General features: G+C 57.1%; 2 protein-coding genes across 4 annotated transcripts in view; one reads left to right on the forward strand and one right to left on the reverse strand.

The window, feature by feature from the left end:
- CDK10 (cyclin dependent kinase 10) overlaps positions 1 to 15,954 on the forward strand; it is a 32,305-nt gene that overhangs the window by 1,012 nt on the left and 15,339 nt on the right. Inside the window, exons 1-2 of one of the 3 annotated variants that reach the window (XM_067718181.1) lie at positions 8,860 to 8,896; positions 9,256 to 9,423. In XM_067718181.1, the coding sequence (XP_067574282.1) occupies positions 9,373 to 9,423 (51 nt within the window). In that variant the 5' untranslated portion in view covers positions 8,860 to 8,896; positions 9,256 to 9,372. Of the gene's footprint in view, positions 1 to 8,859; positions 9,000 to 9,255; positions 9,424 to 15,954 lie in introns of those variants that run through there. The other 2 variants (XM_067718178.1, XM_067718180.1) reach the window with 2 other exon arrangements.
- Positions 1,919 to 8,891, reverse strand: CHMP1A (charged multivesicular body protein 1A). Its single transcript, XM_067718194.1, has 7 exons — positions 8,667 to 8,891; positions 6,920 to 6,939; positions 5,141 to 5,218; positions 4,393 to 4,539; positions 4,008 to 4,136; positions 3,548 to 3,735; positions 1,919 to 3,297 (listed from the first exon to the last, which is right to left on the reverse strand). Exons 1-7 carry the CDS (start codon positions 8,671 to 8,673, stop codon positions 3,276 to 3,278), a joined length of 591 nt encoding a protein of 196 aa, XP_067574295.1. The 5' UTR covers positions 8,674 to 8,891; the 3' UTR covers positions 1,919 to 3,275.

The following is a 15,954-nucleotide window of genomic DNA, read 5'->3' on the forward strand; positions in this document are numbered from 1 at the left end:
GGGCCGTGGGAGCCAGCGAGGGCCTCTGGGCTGTGGCCCTGCCTCTCGCTCCCAGCAGGCACTCTCTCCAGGGATACCTAAAGCCACCAGCAGGGACACTGTGGGTATTTGCTGATCACTTAGGATCAGTTTAACGTTAAAGGAGAAGAAAGGGTTTCTGTCCTGAGTTGGCTGAACCCTGCCCAGCACGCCAGCCTGCCATGGCTGGCTGATTTATCAGGGCTGGAGGGCCCCCTGGTGGGCCGCAGGCGGGCACGCCTGAGTTTGCTAACTGGGAGGGATTTTCCCATAAGAAACGCTGTAATATTCGTCTGAAATAATCTTAACCACGTTAGAATCACACCCGAGGCCACACCTCACGTGTCATCCCCAGCATCTGGTTCTGGGGACCCTTCTGCTCACCCCTCATTCACCCTGGGAGACACAGGCCTGCAGGCCTTTCCTGGGGGGCCTGGTAAGGGGCTCCAGGGAGGCGGGTGCCACACCCGGGCCCACCCAGCAGCGTGGAGCCTGCTCAGGAGCCCCTGGAGGGCTGTCTCCCCAGGCAGGGCCCACATCAGCGATTCTCCAACCAGGCAACAAGCGGCCCCAGGCCCTGTTCAAACCCAGACGTGCTCTGAGGGGACAAGGGGGGCCCAGAGCCACAGGTGGTCACTCTGACAGGCGGGCTGGGCACAAGGGGCATGGACCCCACTGTGGTTCCGACTCTACAACCCTGGCCACGGATCACACGCCCCAAAAACCTGGTCAAGACCATCCAGGCCGCGAAGCACCAGCGTGAAACACAAGGCAAATAATCTAACAGAGACGACACATCGAGGGGCCCAGCAAGGCCTGCGACAAACCCAGTCCTCTGGTGGGCAAGGGCGTCTCTCGGGGGTGGGGGCAGCCAGCAGTGCCGAAACTAGAACTTTGTGTGGGGAGCAGGGGCTGAGAACCTGAAAATGGGGTTTTCCCTGCCCAAGGAGTAACCCAGAGGGGGAGGCCTGACAAGTGCAAACCTGTGGTCCCCGTGCCCACGGGGCATGTGTGTGTGTGTATGTGTCGGTGTGTGTCCGGACATAGTTTCTGGTGCACACAGTGGGGTGCCCGGACGTAGTTCCCGTGAGCACAGAGGGGGGCCCACAGACGTGCTTCGTGTGAGCGGTGGGTTGTGGGGAAGGTGGCCGGACGTACTTTCTGGTGCACATAGGGTGGTGCACCAACATGGTTCCGGCGCGCACAGAGGGGGCGCGCTGACGTGGCTCACGTGTCCAGAGAGGGGCGCACCGACGTGGTTTCCAGTGCACACAGCGGGGTGACCAGATGTGGTTCCCGTGAGTACAGAGGGGCGCCCGGTGGTAGTTTCTGGGGGCACATAGGGGTGCGCACGGATGTAGTTTCTGGTGCACACAGCGGGGCACCGGGACTTGGTTTCTGGCGCACACATAGGTTGCCCGGAAGCGGTTTCTGGGGCACACGGGGTGGGGGGCGCCCGGACGTAGTTCCCACGAGCACACCGGTGCAGACCCACTGGCCTCGAGACCGTCCCGGTCACGTAGAGAAATGGGAGGGCCTGTGCCACGTTCGGGGCTGGAGGGACCACAGGGTAATAACGTGAGGGCTGTTTCCTGATTTGGTCGGTTCCACGGTAACTAGGTTGACGTGAGGGAAGCTCCTACAGGGAAGTATACAGAAGTTGTGTACTTGGTTTGCAGCTGTTACATAAGTTTAAAAGTATTTCAAGGTAAAATCGTAGAGGAACTGTGGATCTGATTCGGCCTCACCGAGCAGGGCCTGGGAATCCCACTCCTCACAGCACCCCAGCTGCCCTCCTTCAGGAACCCGTCAGCCTCCTACTGGCGGGCTGGACTGCAAGCCGACCGTCCCCTTAAGGCCCCCACCCCACCCCAGGCCACTAAAGCAAAGATGGAGACAGTTCTCGGGCATCAACCTCTTTATTCACAACAGCATTTCAGGAAAAGGCAAACTTCGCCTGCTGCCCTTTGATGCAGTGTGGCCTCTGCCCCCAGCGGGCGTCTCCGTGGAGCTCTGCACCCCCTGGGGACCTTCTCTGAACCCCCGGCACGTGGGAGCCCCAAGGGATGATGGCCAGGGAGTAAGGCGAGGTCGGCATCACAGAAGAAAAACCAGGTGGCTCTTGAAGCCCATTCTCTCCGGCCTCACACCACAGTCCAGAGCCCCAGGCAGCCCACAGCACAACTTACTGTGCAGAGCACCCAAGGGCTCCAAGTCCAGGAAGAATCAAATGCAGAGAGCCAGGGACAGTTCTCCCACGTTTCTGTCCGTGACAGCCAGCGGCCAGCCAGAGGCCTCTGGTCAGCACCGACAAGCAGTGCTCTCCAGCTGACGCTGGGGAGGGGCTCATACCAAATGCTCCCGATCTACTTGCTCCTTCTTTTTGGCAAAAAAAAAAAAAAATCCCTGGAAGCTTCAGGAAAACGAAGTAAACTTCAGTAATTGGAGAAAACAGAAAAGTGCAGCCTGTCTGAAGCTCCCCTCAGGCCAGCCCAGCACGGCGTCAGAAGCACTGCCACTGCTGGCCCCACTGAGGGCGGCTCTTCCATCAGCTGCTCCAGCTTCAAGGTCAACAGCGTGAGCCCACAAGGCAGCGAGAGCCAGATGGGGGAGGCACCCCATCATTTATAGTGACAGGAGCAAAGCATCCCACCCAGGAGGGGGAGGCGCCTGCTCCTTGGCTGGGAGGGGCCTCAGCGTAGACTCTGGCTCCCTAGAGAGTCCGCAGGGCCCGAGCCCTCCAGAGGCGCAGGGGAGAGAGGATGCAGACCCCCGGGGGCCCGCTGGACTGGGAGCTAGGCGCCTTACACTGGGGAGCCCGAGCGGGGCCCATGCAGCTGGCAGGACCAGGTTCTAAATGGAGTCGGGGGGCCTCCAGGGGTCCCTAGCAACAGCCTGCAGCCCTGACCCCCACTGGCTGACCACTTCCAGTGCATGTGCCATCACATGGAGTCTGAAAGCCCCCATATCGACGTGGCAGCCACCAGCCAGTCCCTGGGGGTTTCTCAGTGGTGGTGGACGGAGGGGAGCCTGCAGATCGCCCAGCTGGTGGCCCGGAGTCACAGAAATTACCCACAGAAGTCAGAAGTTTGTGCAAACTCGCCCAGCCGGACACAGACCCACACCCGTGCTCAGAGAAGAGGCAGAGTCCCAGGCCTGGCAGGTGAGAGGGGGAGAGCAGTGGGGAGGGGGCAGAGGCGGCCTTCCCAGCCCTTCCCCTATGAGGCCGGGAGGGAGCACGCTGCCGCTTGGCTCCGCTAATTCCTCAGGGCGGCCAACCTGCAAAGGACAACAGGATTCCCTGAGGCCCCGGCAATGGCTCCACCCCGGCTTTCCCAGGCCCTTTTCCAGGCCGGCGTAGTCCTGTCCCCCGCCTTCTAGGGGGAGCTATAGACGGTGAGCAGGGTCTGAACCAGGGGCGGGGACTGAGCTGCTCCTGGGCCTGCAGGCACCGAGGCCGGGGTTTCGGCGTCCCTCCCAAGCTCCCGCCCAGCACTCTGCCCGCCCAGCACAGGTGCCCCTGGCCCACCTCCGAGACAGCTGGTCCTCCTGGCTGCGCACGGAGCTCTCGCCCACGGCAGAGGCGCCCTCGGGCAGCTGGCTGAGCTGGTCCAGGACCTCTAGGCCATTCTCCTCGGCGATTTGCATGATGAGGCTGTCCACCTGCTCCTGTGGTGTGGTCAGCGTGGTGGCCGAGCTCATGGAGTCCTCCATCACCTGGGGGTTGTGTGCCGGGCGGTCAGGGCTTCCTGTGGCTCCCTCCCCCCGCCAGCCCCCTTGTGGCGCTCTCTCCAGCGCACTCCCTCTGGCGTGCTGGTCCTGGGGCACAGCTGCCTGCACGCGCACCCATCCCCGGCCCCAGGCCCCCCTCTCCCCTGCTGGACCTCTGCGGGCCGGTCTGGACTCCCCACGAGGAGCCAGGTTACCGGGAGGGGAAGGGGCCACACGCCTGGCCGTCACCCGCACACCCGGGCCCTGGGCCGACGTACCGACGTGTGCACGTCCAGGTTCTGCACCTGCTGCTCAAATCTGTCCATCACCGCAGAGACCTTCTGCAGGTCCATGGTGCTGAGGGCCCGGTCCAGGGCTTTGGTCACCTGCGCCATGTTCTTGGTCACCTGGCAGAAGCGGGAGTGAGGAGGCAGGCAGGGCCCTCAGGGCCCCCGCACCCCCGCCCCCGGCACGGCACGTCCCCAGATGGCGCTGTCAATGGAAGGACGGACACTGGAGAGAGCCTTCGGGGTGCGTCTGCCACTCTAGCACCGCCCTTACCGTAGGGAGGGAATGCCGGCCTGACCGCTTGCGCCGGGCCACCCCCTCGACTCTGCCAGCAGGAGCCGGCCCCGGGCACGTGGCGCCCGGCCTAGCACTCACCCCCTTCATGGTCACGGCCGTCTGCACCTTGGAGGCCACGGCGTCCACGCGGGACGCCATGCGGAGCCAGTTCACACCTTCGTTCTTCTTACGAATGGCATTCTCGGCGTACACCCGCGCACACTCCACATTCTTCTGCTGAAGGGCCTGAAATGCAGGGGGAATGCCAGCTGGGGCCGGCCCCGGCCAGTCCTGGGGCGCCGTCTGCTGCTGTGGGGCAGCCCCTTCTCAGCCTCTCTGCAGGTTTTCTCATCAGAAATGTCTCGGGAGTGAGGGTGTCCAGGGGCAGGGCCCCCGACCAGCCCTCAGAGGAAGTCAGACGAGAGAGCCGGGCTCAGGAAAACACGGCCACCTTTCCAGGCCTCTCCACTCCCACCGACACACTCAGCTGCCCTCACACGACATAGCTCCGCCTGGAAGCAGCAGAGCTGGAAAAGCCAGCGCAGGCAATGCTGATTCCAAAGGAATCACGACTATGGCGGTGACGTGGCTTCAGACTGGGATGTCGGCTGCGTTCCCCTTCTGCCCTGGGAGCCTCAGTCTGGCTGAGGAGTCATCCAAACCCAGCACCCCAGGAGCTACTCTAGCCGCTAACCAGCTGTAAGAAAGCCCCCCACGGAGAGCACAGCAACCCCAGGAGCCTCCAGCCCTGCCCCGCCCCACAGAGGGGTTCGGCCTCTGCCCAGGCCCGAGGAGCACAGGACCCACAGGAGGAAGGGCCCGGCCCGGCGGCAGCGCCTGCACTCACCTTCTTCACCTTGGCCTGCTCCGCCTTGGAGTCCTTCTCCGCCTTCTTGGCCAGCTTCTCCAGCTGCTTTGCAGTGAACTGACGGACAGGAGGCTGGGTCACCACCCGGCCTACCCCCCATCCTGCTCCCCGCCCTCCTGGGCTGTAAGTTCGTTCCGAGGGTGGACATCACTGATCCCTCACGACTGCTGCCTCTGCTGGACAATCCGCTGCCCACTAGGACGTCGGTGCCCGTCCGTGCGATTGTGCCCCCTCTACACAGCCCAGCTCCCAGCGGCCTCAGCCCCTCCTTCCACCAGCCTGAAGCACGACACACCGGCTCCCTGTTCCACGGGTCAGCAGCTGGGGGCACACTGAGAAACTGCCCACAGGCCTTGGCCAGCGTCACACAGATGCTGCCACCGTAAACCCCTCCCTCTTTGACCGCCTTGGTGTCCAGGCCTCAGGCTAATGTCTCCCCTGCTCCCGTGGTCCAGCCTCTGTGCAGATCAACGCTTCCCTAACCTCAGGCTCACGGGCACAGGGCGCTCTCTCCAAAGTCATCCCCGATTCCCGGTCATCAGACACAATTCTGAGGGGCCTTTAAATCAATGTCTGCAGCACCTGACTCGCTGACCATTTTTTCTTCCTGCACGGTCCAGTGCAGTAGCTACTAGACACACGTAGCTACTTAAATTACCTAAAATTAAGTGAAAGTAAAAATTCAGTCCCGCAAGCCACATTCCAGGTGTCTGATGGGGCCGGTGTCAGGCATCGCCATGTCGGGCTACCCTAGCCCGGCTCTGCGCCCAGAGCCCCACTCCTGCCCCACCCACACGGGGCCGCTCATGTCAGAGGCTCCGTGGCCTGCTCTGTCCTCTGCCTTCTGCGTCCAGCCTTGCCCAGCCCCCCGCTCACTGCCCTCCACACACAGCCTGAAGTACACACTGGGCCACCATCCGCCACCTCTAAACAAAGTCCACCACTCTGGCCAGGTGCCCTGGGACCCGCTGCTCAGCTGCAGCAGGGACCGCCTGGCATGACCTCGCACACCCCAGCCCTGGTCAGTGGCCCTCCACAGGCCTCAGGTGACCAGAAGCTGGCAGGGAGAAGACTCAGATGACCCAAGGGAACAGCAGCCTTCCAGAGGCCAGTTTCCTAACTCTGGTCCTGTCAACACTGTTATCTCGGCCAACGTCACTCACCGACCTGGGAGGGTCCCCAGCCCTCGGGCCCCTCCCACAGCCCTGGGTGCCCCCATGCACTTGGGACGTTTTGTTGTGGAAAAAAGCTTTCTTGTCTGTCCACCCCGACCAGCTACGTTCCTCAGGGAAAAGTCCAGATTTTCCTGACCTGGAAATCTGGCCTGGAGGCCCCACAGCAGAGGCAGTGCAGCTGCTACAGTCGGGGGCCGATGCCCGGCACTCCTCCCGTCCTTCGGAACCCACCATGGATGGGCACCTAGGAGGGCCCTACGGGAACTGGGGCAGGGGCTTGCCGACACCACCCCGGGCAGGGGGACTGCTCAGCTGCCCGGAATGCTCTCCTGCACGTGTTTCTGAAGGACTTGAGGCAACCGTTTTAAACGCCTCGTGGAACATTAAGGGACGCACACACGTGCGCGCTCATGAATGAGGCCAAATGATCTGCTTCCGCTCAGCCCGAGACAAGCTAGCACACCACCTCCCTGACCCCTCGGTCATCAGTCTGGCTGAGCACGATCCTGAGTGTGACTCACACCATCTGTCCCCACTGACAACCAGCAGGCCGGGATGGGGTGAAGGGCCACTCAGTACATACCTTCAGCTGGAACAGGGTATCTGCAAAGAGAGAAGATGGTTTGAGGATTTTAAGAAATGTGAGAAGCAACGCTCCTAACCAGCTGGTGGGGGCACTACGACCCTCCTGGACGTGAAGAGCTGGAACAGAACTGGGGCCTTCAGGGAGGCCTGCTCACACCAGCTCTGCCCCTCCTTAGCCTCCCTGACTCTCCAATTCAGGAAAACACCAGGATAGTACCAGCTGACCTTAAGGGTTAGCGTGCGGGGGAATGTCATGGGTGCAGCGTGTGGCCCATGGTGAAAACTCGAGATGGTTTGTAATCAGTGCAGCTTTCCAAAGGACCCTTGGGAGCCCTCCCCAATTTAACGAGGTTTAGTACTCGACAGTCTATTCTTTACGGATAAAACAGCACGGCGATGACTCTTACGCCATAAAAGAGCTGGCCCACAGAGACCGCTCTCCATGGGAGCTGCCATTTCTGAGCCATCGAATCAGGCTCAGGTGCCCCCCTACCCTCAATGAGGAACTGGAGACCTGTGTGTGTTACTGGCTAAGTCCCTCGGTATCTGAACTTGCTGCTCACTTGCCCAAACTCAAGAGCTCGGTAGATTCTCCTTCATCTTAAAACTATCTCAGTGTATATCCCATTCCTAAATTGGGGGAATGATTTCTGAAAGGGTGTACCACACTAGCCCGGAATGAAGAAACGAAGTCCTGCAACCAGAATCCAGGACCACAAAGGTATGTGAAGGCTCCCAGCTGCGAGCCCAGTGGAGCTCCGTGCAGCTCTCACCTGTCACTGCGGGCCCTAGTCAAGGCCAGAGCTGTCTGCATCTCTGGAGAAACAGGTGGCAGGCAGTGTGCTCACTGCCGGGAAAGCAAGGCTGGGCTGGGTGTGGCCCAGAATTGAGTGGGAAGCACAGACTCTGAAGGGCAAAACCTAACCCCGGAGAAAAGGGATACAGGCAAAACAATTCCCTGGAGAGCTGAAGCCGAGTGAGCTGTGAGGCAAAACCCAAGGTGCGCGCGCGTGGGGTGGGGGTATAGCTGTTCATCTTCTCCCTGCGGCAATCTGCACAGGACTTCCTTCATGACAATAACACCGCACAGCCTTTCTACCACACTAGCACTTACATATCCTGGCAAATGTCGGTATCTTCATTTTATCACTGATGCCTCCTGTTCTGGAGGAGAGCAGGGCAGAGGGCCCTGAGGGGGTGCTGCAGGCAGTGGAGGACCAGGGCTCCTGGGGCCTGTGCCTGCACGGACTCCTCAACCTGTTTTCCCATCTGCAGAATGGGCGCATACGGTTCCTATCTCAAGAGCTGTTGTGCCTGTACGTAGTGAGGGCTTTCTGCCAGAGCTCTTATTTCTCTTAGCGGTGTTCTGGGGGCAGTGGTGCAACTGTCTCCTTTTCGGGTGCCCTCTGACCCGGCATCCCAGGGCCCCCAAAGGCCGATGTCCCTCACCAGTACCGCAGGGGCAGGTGGGGCAGGGGCAGACGGTGGCTGAGGAGGGCCGGGGAAGGGGGTCGGGGATCAGGGAAGGGGATCGGAGTCCTGGGTCGAGGCCCCGGGGTCGAGGTCGGGGTCCTGGGTCCCGGGGTATGGTGTCGGGGATCGGGGTCCCGGGTGGAGACCCCGGGATCCGGTACCGGGGATCAGGGCCCAGGGTCCGGGATCGAGGCCAGGGGCACCCGCCTGAGCCCCGCCCACGGGAGAGGCGGCCCCGCCCCGCGCGGCCCCGGAGGGCGGCGGCCTCTCACCGTCCATGGCCGGTCCGGCAGCGGCAGCCCTGGCAGAGGCGGACGGACTGGATCTCCCGGCGGCGTCAACCGAACCGACCGGCGCGGGCTGGCGGGCTGGAGGGCAGGTACTGCCGGGTCGCTGCCGCTTCCGGCGGCCGGGAGCTCTCGCGAGAGGACGGTTCGGTATCGCGGGCGGTGGCGTTGCCGTGGCGACCGCGCGGGCCAGGGAGGCGGCGGCCGGGCCTTTTGTGAGTCAGTGGGCTGGGCCCCCACTGAGGTGCAGGGTCCGCGCCTGCGTCGCGGGGCAGTCACCTATGGGACTTTCCAAAAGCAAACACAAACTCCGGAAAGGTAAAGGGCCGCCGCCCCGCAGTCTCCACGGCGCGACCCCGCCCCCACAAATCCTCCTGCGCCGGGTCCTCTCTGATGATCTTGCCTCGGGGACCTTTTCATCCGGGGAATATCCACGTGTAGGGAAATGGAGTGACCCAAGTCTTTCACGCTATCTTACTTCATTCCGGACCAAAGCAGTCAACTGAAGAAGGATGGAATCCTTTGCCCTAGACTCAGTAAAATATAGGTCTAATTAATTACCCATATATTTCAGGTGAGGAGCCAAAGTCGGGGCGCACCTGTTCAATCCCAGAGGCTACGGAAAGGCCGGTGGACAGGCCTTCACAAGAGTCTGAGAAGCCTCTAGACACCAAGCCTGCAGAGAGCTTCCATGAGAAGAAAGGGGCAGCCAAGCGGCAGTGGCCTTCATCTGAAGCGGAAGGTAGGACACACCCAGGAGGGTACAGAACCTGAGGTGCGTTTGGGGATGGGGCGCACAGGAGCCTGTGGTGGGATGCTAGTAGCAGGGGGCGTGCCCTAACGGTGGAGGGGGTTTTAGGACCTTTAATATCAGAGTTCTAGTTGGAAGATGTAATAAGTTTAGTCAAGGTTTAGGTGAGTTCCCACGTGGTAGATGCGGAACACACAGTCAAGAGGGCTAAGCAGTGCGCAGATCCCAAGCAGGCCTGCTGTCCTCCCGAGGGCTGGACGCCTTTGGCCCCAGTGTCGTTCCTTCGGCATTCCACAGACTGGGACAGAGCCTGGGAAGCTGCTCCCCTGCGGAGCACGGTCCCGTGGGAGCCCTCTGCCTGGCCACAGAGATCACGGAGGGGATAGGATGTTGGTGAAACAGCTGGGCAGAGTTACTCACCGTAACAGCCTTTGGGTGTGGGTCGGGGTTGAAGCCACAGAAGCAGCAGAATGTGAAGTCTTTCATCAGTTTTATCATGTCGGTCGTGGAAACGGAATTGTTAGGTAATTAAACCAAGGGAGGAACGATGGGGTTTGTGTCTCCAGCACAGAGGCCTCTCACAGGCCCATTGCTGTAACTGGGTAGGAACCAGTGAGGCTGCGGCGGCGGGAATTGCCGAGTGATAGGGTGTGAGGGCAAAGCAGGGAGCCATGGCCGTGGGCTTCGGTGACTGTGAGGACGCATGGCCGGTGGGTCAGACAAGGAAGGGCAGGATGGATGCCCGCCTGGCAGGGGAGAGGAGCTGGGCACAGACAGCTTCAGACCGAGCCCCCTGAGGGTCACCAAGGGCAGGAAACGTTTGAGATGAGGGCGTTTGCCTTGGGGGCAAGGCCTGGACTTCAGATCCCAACTTAAGAGCCCTTACTTGAGGGCTGAAGAGTGCAGGAAGGGCCAGAGTCCTGGGGGGACGTTTGGAAAACTGCTACTAGTCTGTCGGGAGGCTTTTGGCTGTCAGTCACAGAAAAGCCATCCAGACACAGCTTTAGTGCTGAGGGGCTCGGTACCCCCCAAACAGAGGCGAGGTCAGAGGTAGGGCCCTCGGCGTGGCAGCATCACGGGCTGTGTGTCTACACTCTGCCATCCTCTGTGTCCACGGTCCGCAGAGGGCTGGACGGCTCTTGGTGTCACACACGTCGGACTGCGTCTAGTTTGTGAGAGGCGTTACTTCTTGCTTCGTGTCAGCAAGGAGAATCTTCCCCCAGAAGCCTTGTGTGCCCGGTGTCTCCAGGATGGGCTGGACCTCTGCCAGCAAGGGAAGGTGTGGGCAGGGGACTCCACCAACAGTGTGTGTCATACTCTCACTTCGGGGGTGGAGTGAGGATGGAGTTTCAAGAAAGCGAGTGGAGACTGCAGTCACAAGGAACGTGCCGCCCTGTGTACGACGCCCGAAAGCATGATGCGAGTGAAAGAAGCCAGATATAGATTCCTATTCCATTTATATGAAAAGTCCTGCAAAGGCAAATCCATATGGAGGGAAGCCTGGGCTAAGGGTGGGCACAGGGATCGGTCACAAGAGGGCACAAGGGCCCTTTTGAGGGTGATGGAAGTAGTCTCAAAACTGAATCAATGGTTGCCCAACTTTGAAAGTTTACTGAATTCCATTTAATTGCATGCTTTAAACAGGTAAATTTTGTGGTATTTAAATTGTACTGAAGAAAGCTGTTAAGAAAGGAGAACTAGCTGGCAGTGTTGAATGCTGCAGCGAGGTGGAGTAAACTCAGAGAAGACTGTCGAATGAGACCAGCAGCTGGTCTTGCTGGCCTTGCAGCGAGAGGCACTGGGAGTCAGGAGTGAGGACAGGACCTGGTCTGCCAGGAGCAACACCTCAAGTAGGGCAGGAGCATCTTCTCTTCCACATTCTGGTTTTAAAGCTGAGGAATTCCCCTATTAGATTTGGGAAAGTGACAACTTTCGGAAGTCACGTTTCTTTCAGTCATCCTAATGCCATAAAAGCCTCAGAGAAATAGAAAGGTCAACAAGTCAAAAATTCTGTGTGTTATACAATTTAAAAAGTAGGTTTTACCACTGTTGGGTAGAAATCAGAAAATGATTGCTGGGCTGGGGCCGGGGCAGGCTAGCTGACTGGAACAGGGCCCGTGGGAGCTTTGTGGGGTGGAGGAAAGTTCTGCATCTCGTTTGCGTGATGACACGGGTGCGTACAGTTGTGGAAAACTCTCCCGCTGAACAGTAAGGACCCTGCGTTTTGTCTAGTGTGAGTTATGCCGTGGACAACATGGAATACGCATGAGTCCTTGTCTCTTAGAGCCGCACCCGAAGTATTTTAAGGGCAAATGGACGTGCTGGGTGGGGATTTGCTGCCACGGGAAGGGGTGCACCTGTCTCTGCAGGTGCTACAGCCCCTCTCAGCCCACGGGTCCTGTGGTGTGACCTGGGGGTCTACGTCCCATCTCCAAATCTCTGAAGGCCTGACACTCTCCTGTAACCAGTGGAGTGGTGGAAGTGACTTGTGGGCTGGGCGGCCTGGCCGGGCTCACGGGGACGCTGGCTGTGCTGGGAGCCACTGTGCTGGGAAGTGCTCGGCTGCTGGGCAGGCCACAGGGGAGCCGCAGCCCGCGGTCCTGATCTCGCAGCCCGTCCAGCCCAGGTGCCGGGCTTGTGACGAGCTTGTCGTGACTCCAGCCCCAGGCTTGGAGTCTCCCTAGCCAAGCCACTGCACAGCACGTAGCAGCCCTGCGAGTGGACATCCACGTGTCCAGCCCAGCTGAGCCTTCAGACAGCATCTGACTGCAGCCCCTGGGAAACCACAGGTGACAACTGCAGTAGAACCTTTCCTGAATTCCTGAGCCATAAAACGGTAAGAAAATGGTGGTTTCAAGCTGCTGAGGTCTGGGGTGAGCCACTACTCAGCCGTAGTAACCAGCACACAGGGGAAGAGCTGGAGTGAGGTCAGCTTTGCCTGGGGTTTATGAGGACTTTGGCAGTTGGGCGATGAGTTGTATTGTACTATTCCCACTGCTTCTGTCTGTGCTTCAAATTTCGCATTACAGAATCCACAAACATACATTATACAGACCGAACACCACGAGCTGGCAGTCAGCCAATTCCAAAACGCTGCAGATTCTTCTGAAAAAAGAACTCTGATTTTTCTACAAATAAATGACTTGTAAAAAAGGTGGTGTCTTGGGCTTCCCTGGTGGCGCAGTGGTTGAGAGTCCACCTGCCGATGCAGGGGACATGGGTTCGTGCCCTGGTCCGGGAGGATCCCACATGCCGCGGAGCGGCTGGGCCCGTGAGCCATGGCCACTGAGCCTGCACGTCTGGAGCCTGTGCTCCGCAATGGGAGAGGCCACAACGGTGAGAGGCCCGCGTACCGCAAAAAAAACAAAAGAAAGAAAAAAAAAACAAATACCATGGGCTGGGGGGCTTAAACAACAGACTTTGTTTCTCCTCGTTCTGGAGGCTGGGGAGGCCCTCAGTCTGGCTGTGCTCCTGTGAGAACCCCTCCCTGGCCCGCAGACAGCTGCCCGATTGCTGTGTCCTCACGTGGGCATGGCCTCATCTAAACCTGATTAATTCCCAAAGGCCCCACTTCTAAATACCAGCACACTGGGGACTAGGCCTTCAACATATGAATTCGGGGGATACAGCCTTTCAGTCACAGCAGAGAGGACTGTTAGAAGGAGCCTTGGGAGACCTATGAGCAGAAAGCCGTGTGTGTGTCTGGGCTGAGTCATTCTGGAGAAAATCCAATTGGGTATTAGGTGATAACAAAGAGTTGACGATAATATCCTGAGATGTGACAGTGCTGTTGTGGTTATGCTAAGAAGTATCCTCATCTGATAGAAGTACTGCATTTCTTGTTTGTTTGTGTGTTTGGTTTTTTATACAGCAGGTTCTTATTAGTCATCAGTTTTATACACGTCAGTGTATACATGTCAGTCCCAATCGCCCGTTTCAGCACACCACCATCCCCACCCCCCCGCAGCTTTCCCCCCTTGGTGTCCATACGTTTGTTCTCTACATCTGTGTCTCAACTTCTGCCCTGCAAACCGGTTCATCTGTACCATTTTTCTAGGTTCCACATACCTGCGTTAGTATACGATATTTGTTTTTCTCTTTCTGAAGAAGTACTGCATTTTTTTTTTTTTTTTGCGGTACACAGGCTTCTCACCGTTGTGGCCTCTCCTGTTGCGGAGCACAGGCTCCGGACGCGCAGGCTCAGCGGCCATGGCTCAAGGGACCAGCTGCTCCATGGCATGTGGGATCTTCTCGGACCAGGGCACAAACCCGCGTCCCCTGCATCAGCAGGTGGACTCTCAACAACTGCGCCACCAGGGAAGCCCGAAGTACTGCATTTTTAACTGTCAAAAAATATGCTGAAGAAAGCCAATTTCAAAAGGTCACATGCTGTACGATTTTATTCATGTAACATTCTCCAAATGACAAAATGATACAGATAAGAACAGACTAGGGACTGCCAGGGTTAGGGATGGCGGGGGCCGGGGGTGTGACTTTAAAGTATAGCATGAACGTGATCGTTGTGATGCTGGAGCAGTCCTGTGTCTGGATCGTGGTGGTGGTGACATGTGATCACATGGCACAGAACACACACTGTGCCACACGGAGCCTTATTCTACTGCAGTTACTTATGGTGCTACCACTGAGGGAAAATGGACGGAGGTACGGGGATCTCTCTGGACTACTTTTGCAACTTTCTCTGAATTTATGATATTAAAGTAAAATGTTTTAAAATACATCAGGGACTTCCCTGGTGGCACCGTGGTTAAGAATCCGCCTGCCAATGCGGGGGACATGGGTTCGTGCCCCGGTCTGGGAGGATCCCACACGCCGCAGAGCAACTAAACCCGTGAGCCACAACTACTGAGCCTGCACTCTAGAGCCCGCGAGCCACAACTACTGAGCCTGCGAGCCACAACTACTGAGCCCGTGTGCCACAACTACTGAAGCCCACACTCCTAGAGCCTGTGCTCCACAACAAGAGAAGCCACTGCAATGAGAAGCCCACATAGTGCAACGAAGACTAGACCCCACTCCCCGCAACTGGACAAAGTCTGTGTGCAGCAAAGAAGACCCAATGCAGCCAAAAATAAATTTTTTAAAAAAGAGGATTCTTTAAAAATAAATAAATAAATAAATAAATAAAAATACATCAGAAATTATAATAATTAAAATAACATGATTCCCATATAAGAATAGCAGGTCATTGAAATAGAAAACATGGACAAGAGTGTGTGTGTATGAACATTATGTATGTTTATATATAATCAGAGTACAATACACCTGGCACCAAAAGTAAGTGGGAAAAGGAAGGATTATATAATAAATTGTGCTAGAAAAACGGCGTAACGTTTTAAGAGAAAACGTAAGCTGGATTGTAAGCTCCTGCTATATGCTCTGATAAATTCCAGATGGTTTAAGAGTGGATATAAAAAGTGATTACATGTACATCAACTATACTTAAATTTTTCAAAAAGGTAGACTTACTATCAGCTGATACAGGTGACTCAAAGGGTAGAGGGAAAGAACGGCTAGAACCATCTTCCAGATGACAGTGTGTGGTCATCTAAAAAAAAATTTCCTTGCTGGAAAAAAAAGGTGGCTGCAAAAAATAAGACGTAAATTTTATTCTGATTCCTCAAAGCAAAGATATTACAGAGCAATGTTGAAGGATCTGCCTACATTAAAATGTAAAACATCTCCCTAAGCCCTCTATAAACAAATGTAAAACAAATGGTAAGCTCAAAAAGTATTTGCAACAAAAACGAGAGGCCAGAGAATAACACATGATAGACGGAGAGCCTGGACACACTGTTGGTGGAAGTCAGACTCCTTCCTGAAGGCAGTGTGGTAGCATGGAAGGCAGCATTCCAGAGCCCCATCACTGCCCTCTGAACAAGGCTGTAGGAGCCTCTCCCTTACATGTGGGCAGAGCCTGTGAGTAGGAATGGGCTGGGCTCCTGGGATCAGGGTAGTAACCCGTTGGTTTTGACTTAATCAAAATGGAGCTTCTCCTGAGCATGCCTGACCTCATCAGAGAAGCCTTTGAAAAAGGTGAAAGTGTCAGAGACGTGGCTGTGAAGAAGTCGGCTCCCATGATGTGAGAGCCGCCAGCCAGCAAGGAAAGGGGCTTCGTCCTTGGCACACAAAGAAAGGAACTCTGCCTACAACCTGAGTGGCCGTGGAAGGTCCCCAGGTCCAGATGAGGGCACGGCCGGGCCGACAGCTGGATTGTAGCTTAGACTCCAGACACGTGGAGCCAGAGGTGATGTGTGCGCTGTTTTAAGTTGGCCACTAAAATAAGGTAACTTATTAGGCAGTAATTGAAAAATAGAACACGTCCTGTGTATTAAGAACCCTAAAAGGATTCATGTTTCTTATTTTATTTTTACTTTTTATATTTATTTATTTAATTTTTGTTTTTATTTTTGGCTGTGCCAGGTCTTAGTTGCGACACACGGGATCTTCGCGGTGGCACGCGGGCTTCTCTCTAGTTGTGGTGCACGGGTTCCAGGGTGCATG

This window comes from Pseudorca crassidens, chromosome 20 (genome assembly GCF_039906515.1).
Source record: "Pseudorca crassidens isolate mPseCra1 chromosome 20, mPseCra1.hap1, whole genome shotgun sequence".
Classification (NCBI taxonomy): domain Eukaryota; kingdom Metazoa; phylum Chordata; class Mammalia; order Artiodactyla; family Delphinidae; genus Pseudorca; species Pseudorca crassidens.

What these genes read in the sequence shown, in the direction of transcription:
- CHMP1A (XM_067718194.1), bottom strand. An exon ending in AGCAGGCCAAGGTGAAGAAG is followed by an intron (nt 4,540 to 5,140) that starts GTGAGTGCAGGC and finishes CCTGCATTTCAG; the next exon opens with GCCCTTCAGCAGAAGAATGT. An exon ending in ACCTGGACGTGCACACGTCG is followed by an intron (nt 3,736 to 4,007) that starts GTACGTCGGCCC and finishes CACAACCCCCAG; the next exon opens with GTGATGGAGGACTCCATGAG.